At 52.4% G+C, this 8,179-nt stretch overlaps 1 protein-coding gene across 1 annotated transcript; it reads right to left on the bottom strand.

Annotated features, from left to right (window-relative positions):
• On the bottom strand, positions 1 to 4,717 carry KLK14 (kallikrein related peptidase 14). The gene is made up of 6 exons (XM_053607740.1): positions 4,562 to 4,717; positions 4,415 to 4,476; positions 3,172 to 3,343; positions 1,804 to 2,057; positions 1,380 to 1,516; positions 1 to 458 (listed from the first exon to the last, which is right to left on the bottom strand). The coding sequence occupies exons 1-6, from the start codon at positions 4,585 to 4,587 to the stop codon at positions 303 to 305; spliced, it is 807 nt and encodes a 268-aa protein (XP_053463715.1). The 5' UTR covers positions 4,588 to 4,717; the 3' UTR covers positions 1 to 302.
• Positions 4,718 to 8,179: the final 3,462 nt, after the last annotated feature.

The following is an 8,179-nucleotide window of genomic DNA, read 5'->3' as shown; positions in this document are numbered from 1 at the left end:
CACTTTTACAGTTATTGTTTATTTGGTTTTTAGACACACTAAGGATTTTGAAAATAGTCTTCTCTGGACTACAACAGCAGTTCGGAGTGTCTGTGCTCCTGCCTGCTGTGCCTACAGGGTCTTGAGTAACAGTGGTGATGCTAGAGTGGGAGGCATGAGTGGAGAGAAAAATCCTAGAGCAACTGTTCTGATAAAGGGAGAGCCAGACCCAGGGGTAAGGGTTAGAGTGCTAGGGGCAGGGCTCCAGGGTCTTGGGAGGAGAGAGGAAGCCTGGGGAGGCCAGTGAGGGCAGCAACATGCAGTCATGGGGATGACCGCATCACCTCCTGGATCCAGTTTTGATACTTGCACAGGTTGGTGTACACGCCAGGGTACCCAGACTGGGCACAGCGCTCCATTCCCCAGGACACGAGGCCCTGAAGCTGCTCTCCGCACACAAGGGGTCCCCCAGAGTCACCCTGAAGGGAAAGGATGAGATGGAGATACTAAAGGACAGATGGCCAGAGCCAGGGGCACAGAAAACCCAAGAGGCACAGATGGGCAAGGGGACAGGCTGAGACACGAGGGCAGGGCTCCAGGGCAGTGTCCTGCCCCAGCTCTGAGACCTCAGCCACCAGAGTGGGAGACGCTTCTGTCTCTTGTCTCTGGTCCTATGTCTGTCTCTATCCCTACCTCTGTTGCTTGGGTCTTACTGGGTCTCTCTCCATCTTAGCTCTACATCTATAAAACTGTGTCCCTCCCTTTTTCTTTTTCTTTATTTTCGAGAAAGAGTCTCACTATGTCACCCTCGGTAGAGTGCCATGGTGTCACTCGATTGGAGAGGCATGAATTGCTCACAGCAACCTCAAACTCTTGGACTTAAGCAATTCTCTTGCCTCAGCCTCTCAAGTAGATGGGACTACAGGCACCAGTTATTTATTTATTTTTTTTGTAGTTGTTGTTGTTTGGGAGGCCTAGGCTGGGTTTGAACCCACCAGCCCTAGCCACTGAGCCACAGGCGCCGAGCTTCTCCGCCTTTTACTATCTGCCTCTTTCTGGGAGTTCTAGAGCTCTAGAGGCCCTGGATCAGTTTCCCTGACACTCACATGTGTAGTTACCACCCTCTGCTCTTTCCATGGACTATCTCATTCAGATCCACCTACCCTGACAGGTGTTATCCCCATTCGAAGATGAGCAAAATGAAGCAATGAAGGTGTTAAATTCATTAGTTAAGAAGTATAAGGCTAGGAAGCAGGACAGCCTGGCTATCAATCTCTTTCAGTCCCTGGGGTTTCCCCATCTTCTCAGAATCTATGCTGACTTTCATGCTCCTAAGATCCTCTGGTACCAAAATCCCAGCCTTGAACTATCCCACCTCCAGCTTCCACCCTGGCCCTTACCTGACACGAGTCCTTCCCGCCCTGGGGAACCCCTGCACAGACCATGCCAGCAGTGATGGCTCCAGGGTAGGCCTGCTGACATGTCTGATTCTGGGCAATGTAGATGCTCACGCACTGCAGAGCGGTGGGGTACCTGACTGGGAGAGGCACCGAAGGATTACAATGGAGGTCCATCCACCCACACAACCCAGGGACCCAGGCTGTCATCCCTGCCTTCCTCAGACCCAGGGATCAACACCTCAACCCTCTCCTCCCTCAGACCAGGGGACCAGACCCCAAACCCCCTCCTTCCTCAGACCCAGGGGTCCAGACCCCTAGCCCCCTCCTCCTTCAGACCCAGGAATCCAGGCTCCCAGCCCCGCCTCCCACAGACCTGGGGGGCCTGGACCCCAGGCCCTTCTTGTCAGGACACAGGGGTCCTCACCAATAGGACTGGATGTGGTCCCCCAACCCGACACACGGCAGAGGGTCCCAGGGCTGGCACACGACTGGGCAATGGGGATAGTCTTCACTGCCCTCCCCAGCCGGGCAGGCTTCTCCAGCTTCAGCAGCATCAGGTCATTTTCATGTTTCCGGGAGTTGTAGTTGGGGTATGTCACCTGGCGAGCCACGCGCAGCACCTGCTGTGTGGCCTCCCACCTCCTGAGGTTGTGCTTGCCTAGGGCTACCCAAAGGGACCTGGTCCACAGGACCAAGAGTAGTGCTGCTCACAGTCTGAGCAGGAGACTTCTCCCCACTCTCCAGCCCCACTCCCTGACCTGGAGGATGAGTTCTGCCCTGAGTCTAACCTGCTCCTCTCCAACCGCAGACCGAGCACTTCCTGGCCTCTTCTGCCCTCTCCCATGGCCTGGACGTTCTCTTATGGGCCATGCTCTTTACTAAGCTCTGATTTATGACCTGGGTTTGGGAAATGGTGTGAGCTCTGTACTCCAATGGGGTCCACATTCTGCTTCCAGGCTGGGCTCTGCTTCAGCTTGAATCCCAGGCGATAGCCTGGGCTCTTGGCTCTCTAGACTCTGCTCTGAGCCCTTGACCTCAGGTTGGACTCTAGGTTCTGGATGCAGCTCTGGGTTGTGACCTGGATCCAGAATTCTGGAGACTGGTTTGCATTTTGGGTTTTCTGGACCAGACCCTGGGCTGAGGTGTGAGGTCTAACTCAGACTTTAACTTCTTGACTGGAGTCTGGTTTCTAGGTTTGGGTCTGAAATCTGGGAGGCGATGTGGGTTTTATATGGAGCTTCAGATTATGGTCTGAATTCTGGGATTTAAATATTGAGTTGAGGTCTGGGTTTCAGGCTATTCCAAGAGGAGCTATAATTTAATTTGAAATGGACTCCAGGTTCTTTCCCTATTCTTACAGCTATATGTGCCACTTAAGAGTGCGGTTATGGGCACGTGGTTAGACTATGGGTTCTGGACTGGGCTCTGGGTTCTAGGTACTGTTCTGAGTTTCAAAACGTATACTCTTGCCTAAGTCAGTCACCAATCTGGAACAGGCTGACCTTGGGCTAGATGTAAGTCTTGGCCTCTGGCTGGGTCTCCTGGTGGTATGTTATGTTCTTAGCTGGCCCCTGGGTTCTAACCTGCAGATCTGATTTCATAATCTACACTGAGTCCAATATTCATGGCTGGACCCTATATCCTGAGCTATGCCCAGGGTCTTCGCTAGACCCCAAGCTGGGACCCAGCAGTGAGGTTGGGTTTTACACAGAACTCCAGGTCCTCAGCTGAGCTTAGGGGCTCCAGACTCTGGAACTCACTTAGCACAAGAATAGGGGAGGGGGTCACTCACGGGCGGCCACAGTGAGCAGCAGTGATGACCCACTGGTCTGAAAGCAGGGCCCCTCCACAGGTGAAGCGACGCCCAGGGCCTGCCAGGAGGGCTGCTTGCCATGGCTGGGAGTTCTGGGTGCACGTATAGCCACCAATTATCTTGTTCTCATCTTCTTGGCTCTGTGTCATGCCTAGGAGTAGACGGGGTGGGGTGGGGTGGGGTGGGAAAAGCAGATGAGCAAATAAATGTTCTCCACCCCCCGAACTCTGCAGGATATCCAGAACTGACAAGTCTCCTTCCTTTTGGTCTAACCCCCAAACCACCCATCTCTATCAGCCCTCCCAGCATGAGGTACATCCAACATTGCCTCCATGATTGCCACAGCACAATCCGGCTGTTCTCTGACCTTTCCCAAGGCAACTCCAGGGTATCTATTGTTTTGTCCACAGTCACGTCATCCAGGGCCTTGCTAACTATACAACTCTTGACTTCCACATGTCTTTCCCTTCCTCAACACATCCAAGGAGCTCCCTGTCTCTTCCCCAACCTCCCAATTAACTCAGTGTGAGCCCTCAGGATCCACCATCTTTCCTCCACTCACTCTGTCCACCACATCAGCCCTACCACCTCATCACCATCCTCCACCTTCCCTAGGACAAGCCATCTTCCCCGTATTGTTTCCTGCCTAACATAGTCAAGGAGAGAGAGCCCTGCAGCCCTTCTTTCTGATATGACCTACTCAGAACCTAATGGTTCTCCACAGGACCTTAGTACCTCTCTCCACCTCCTACAGCCACTTCTTTCCCCAACCCCAGACCTCAGGCCTCCAGCATGCTCCTCAGCCACACTCTTCCTTTTTTCTTTTTTTTTTTTTAGAGACAGAGTCTTGCTTTGCCATCCTTTGGTAGAGTACAGTAGCATCATAGCTCACAGCAACCTCAAACTCTTGGGCTCAAGCAATCCTTTTGCCTCAGTCTCCCAAGTAGCTGGAGCTACAGATGCCCACCACAATGCCCAGCTATATTTAGAGACTGGGTCTCCTGCTCAGGCTGGTCTTGAACTCCTGAGCTCAGGCAATCCATGCAACTTGGCCTCCCAGAGGGCTGGGATTACAGGCATGAGCCACCATGCCTGGCCCGCCTCCATTATTCTTCCTCACCAGGCCACCCATGCTCATCCTGGGTCCTCAGGACCCTTTTCCATCTTTCCTCAGAGTCACCAGGGGACCACCCCCTTGCCTCATATTCCACTGTCTTCTTACCTATAGCCAAGACTTGAAGTGCTGTCAGCAGGAGGAACATTCTGGGGGTTAGGGGTTGGGTTCTGGCAAATGCAAAGAGTAAGTTAGAGAGAAAGAACCTGCAAGAGTCCCAGGGGCTGAAAGGCAGAGACAAGGAGAGCCACTCACACAGAGGCCAAGACTCTCAGAGACATGGAGACAATAGAAAGGTAGAGGCCTGAGTCCAAGAAGGCGTGGCCCAGGGCCTCCTCAGATGGCAGCAGGGAGGATGCTGAGCAGAGAGCAGGTCTGTCCTTGATGTCTTGGTACGTGAAGGAAGTAGGGGTGGTGTCTCTCTTCCTAGTCATGCTGTCAAAGCCTTTTATCCCTGATCTAGGCAGTTGGCCCTGCCCCCACCGCCCTGCTCTTGACATTATTTTATTGCCTAGTTCCCATCCCAGGACTCCTTAATCCCATTTCCTCCCTCCCCCCTCTAGCCAGAGAAGCAGCCACAATTATTAAGGAGAACCTGACTGGTGAAGATGTTATAATCTGGAAGGAATCCAGGAAGGGGAACCTCAGGGCAGGGTGGGCAGGGGAGGGTTCCCAGTTGTTGTTGGTGGTAGATTTGTTGGTGGATTCAGGAAATTCGGTGATAGAGGTGGGGAAGGGGGAGGGGGTCAGAGGAAGGTGCTGGGCGGGTCTGAGAGAGGAAAAGAACAGAGGGTCCAAGAAAGGCATTCATGGTGGTGGTGGTGGGGGCTGGGAAATGGATGAGAAGTAAAATATAAAGAAATCCAGGGACACAGGAAAATGTGTTAAAGGGAGGAGGAACTGAGGAGAGGGATGGGGGGAGGGGAGGAAGGTAAATGTGATGGAAACGGAGAGGGCAGGTGGAAAAACAAGACAGAGGGAGACAGACACAGATGCATGGAGAGAGGAGTGTGGAAAAGTCGAGAGAGGAGGAGAAAAGCAGAGGGAACGAGGTGAAGAGAGAATACAAAGCAGACATAAAGAGACAATGGTGAAGAGAGAAAAAAGAATCAGGCGCCCCACCCCCCCAACACTCACGAACACAACCAGAGTCAAAGCGATGACGATGATGATGGAATGAGTTATAGACATGACCCTTTGAAGGAAACAGCGATGCAGGGGAAGAGCAGGAGGGAGACAGAGAAGGGGCAGGTGGCGGTGGGGGAGGCAGGGCGGGAAGGATGTCAACAGATGAAAGGAACACAGGCGAAAAAGACAGGGGGGCAAAGATGAGAGATGACAGCACCAGAAAGAGATGGAGAGGCGGGGATGGGGCTGCAGGGTGGGCAGGAGCTGGGGGCAGGAGGCACCTGGCACCGGGGCAGTGCTGTCTACCTTGCTTTCTCACTTGGGGACACTCCTACTCCGGAGAGATGAGGGAGTGGGGGCTACAGTGAGAAAGTTGAGGTTCGGTGCCAGAATTGGTAATTCCTAACTCCTGCTCTGCAGGGTAGGAGGGATAATGGGGTGAAGAGATGGAGTAAGAGATGGAGACCCAGAGAGGGTACCCGGACATAGAGAAAGGGAGACAGAGACCCAGATAGAGGGGTGCAGACCTAAAGAGGGGTTCAGAGATTCAAGAAGGGAGAGGATAGAGGAAAAAGTGACAGAGTGGGTGAGATGGGAAGAGAGGAGCCCTTCAGGATACTTGCTAGGGACTCTCTGGAGGTGAGGAGGGCTGCCTGGGTAGAGACAGTGATGGGGCATCACAGTCATGGCACCAGACCAATCTAGCTTGACTTGCTATTTTTTGATTGCCATGGACCCCTCCACCCTGGCAGGTTGAAGGTCATGTAACCTAAGCATGCCCAGATGAACCAAGTGTGCAACTATGGGAAGAAATCTAAGTGCTTAGGCTAAGGAGCGGGGACTGGATTAAAAGCAGGCACCACATGGCAGGACCCAGGGTCCAATCAGATCTTTCTGTGGTGTCAGCCCCATCTCAGGATCCAATCAGATCAGGCCTCATGATCCTCTGACCAGCCCAACCCCCTTGTCTGGGGACACACTGCTTTGGAAACTATTCCCAGTTTGCTCCTTACTTGTGCCAAGTAATAAAAACACCTCTGCTATAACCAGCTTGGCGGTGTCTATTGACTTGATGGCCACCAGGTGAATGAACCCTTCCATTTGGGAGTTGACATCACTAGCACAGATGACACTGGAAGCCAGTGTGTGTGGAATCTCCTGAGGGAGTATGTATAAAGAGACCCCAAAGAAGACCCAAGGCTTAGGGGAGTGAGGTTACCCCAGGGACTAGAAGGAACAATTGAAGAGACAGGAAGGGCCCCAGAGAGTGATGTTGGGATTAAGAGCACTTTTAACCAGGGAGTGGCAAGGTGGTCAGATGCCTCTGAGACAAAGAGGTGAGTAGAGATTTGGGAGAGAAAGGTTTTGTTGGTGGGGGGGAGGGGCAGAAGCTGGGCCGGAACTGGAGACCACAGGTGCAGCCAACTCTAGGTGTGAGGGGAGGGAAGGGGGAAAGGGGTGTTTGCCTGGTGGAAGCTTTGTGAGAAAGGAAAAACTGGGGGATACCGAGAACAAAGCAATAGCTCGGGTTTACGGCTTGTTCTGCACAGCCAGGTACTGTGCTACGTCTTTGTTTTGTTTTTTATAAATACTTAAACTTAAAAAAAATTATATTGTAAAATATACGTAACACAAAATCTACCATTTTAACCATTTTTAGGTGTGGTGCAGTGGGATTGTGTACATCCACATGTATGTCCCCCCAACTTTTTTATCATGTCCCAGGAAAACCCTGTATCCGTTACCACCAACCCCCCTGGCAGCCACCATTATATGTACCCCTGGGCTGAGTGAATTTGACTACTCTGGGTGCCTCTCATAATATCATACCTATATTTGTCCATTTGTGACTGGCTGATTTCACTCCATATAATGTCCTCAAGACCCATCCATGTTGTAGCAAGTGTCAGAATTCCCTTCCCTCTTAAGGCTGAATAGAGTCCCCTGTATGCAGATGTCACATTCTGTTTACCATCTCCCCCCGCTCTTTTTCTGGTTAGTGTCCTCCCTCCCTCCTTTCAACAAATACGGAGCACCTATGAGGAACCTGTTATGGTTCTAGGCAATGGGAATATAGTAACGAACAGAATAGACCCTACTCCCGAATCCTTGCCCTACAGATTTTTCTATTCTGGAAGAGAAAGTAAATAAATAGACTCTATGACGTTACAAGTTATGAGGGCCTGTGACCAGGAGCAGCAAGCTCAAAGGCCCTGAGGTGGGAAGGGGCGGGTGAGCCAAGAGAGAAAAGACGATGAGGGCGATGAGGTCCTGGAAAGTCTGGGCTCCAAGATGGCCACTATTTTGTCCCCATTTTACAGACCGGGAAACAGGGGCAGAGAGGAGGAAAGGGTTTGTCCAAGGTCCCCCAGCTTGTAAGCGCAGGAGACGGAGTGCGCACCCCCGGTCTGTCTGAACCTCTGGCCCCTCTGGCTCTTTTTTCCTCTATTGTCTCCAAAGACAACTGCCATTTGCACTTGCGCGCTGATCTGCTCGGTTCAACGCATTTCTCCGGAATTAACGCACTGATCCTCCTTCAGTCACGTGAGAACTTCGAGGACGCAGAGACTGCTGCCATCCTCTTTGCACCGAGGAGGAAGTCAAGACCAAGTCCCCTCGCCCAGTTTACACAACGCTAAGTGGAGTGCCAAGACTTGAACCCAGGCGGAGGGCTCCTCACCGCAGCCCCGGAATGTACGGGAACTAGGGGGGTTGCTGATGGTGCAACTGGCGGCGCGGTGGTAT

The sequence above is a fragment of the Nycticebus coucang genome, chromosome 10 (assembly GCF_027406575.1).
Source record: "Nycticebus coucang isolate mNycCou1 chromosome 10, mNycCou1.pri, whole genome shotgun sequence".
In the NCBI taxonomy this organism is placed as follows: domain Eukaryota; kingdom Metazoa; phylum Chordata; class Mammalia; order Primates; family Lorisidae; genus Nycticebus; species Nycticebus coucang.
The sequence above is the reverse complement of the archived record's forward strand: the minus strand, read 5'-3'. Positions and strand labels throughout refer to the sequence as shown.

What these genes read in the sequence shown, in the direction of transcription:
- KLK14 (XM_053607740.1), bottom strand. Translation starts at nt 4,587, where the DNA reads ATGTCTCTGAGAGTCTTGGCCTCTGT. An exon ending in CTGAGAGTCTTGGCCTCTGT is followed by an intron (nt 4,477 to 4,561) that starts GTGAGTGGCTCT and finishes TGCATTTGCCAG; the next exon opens with AACCCAACCCCTAACCCCCA. An exon ending in GCGGGAAGGACTCGTGTCAG is followed by an intron (nt 459 to 1,379) that starts GTAAGGGCCAGG and finishes CTTTCCCTTCAG; the next exon opens with GGTGACTCTGGGGGACCCCT.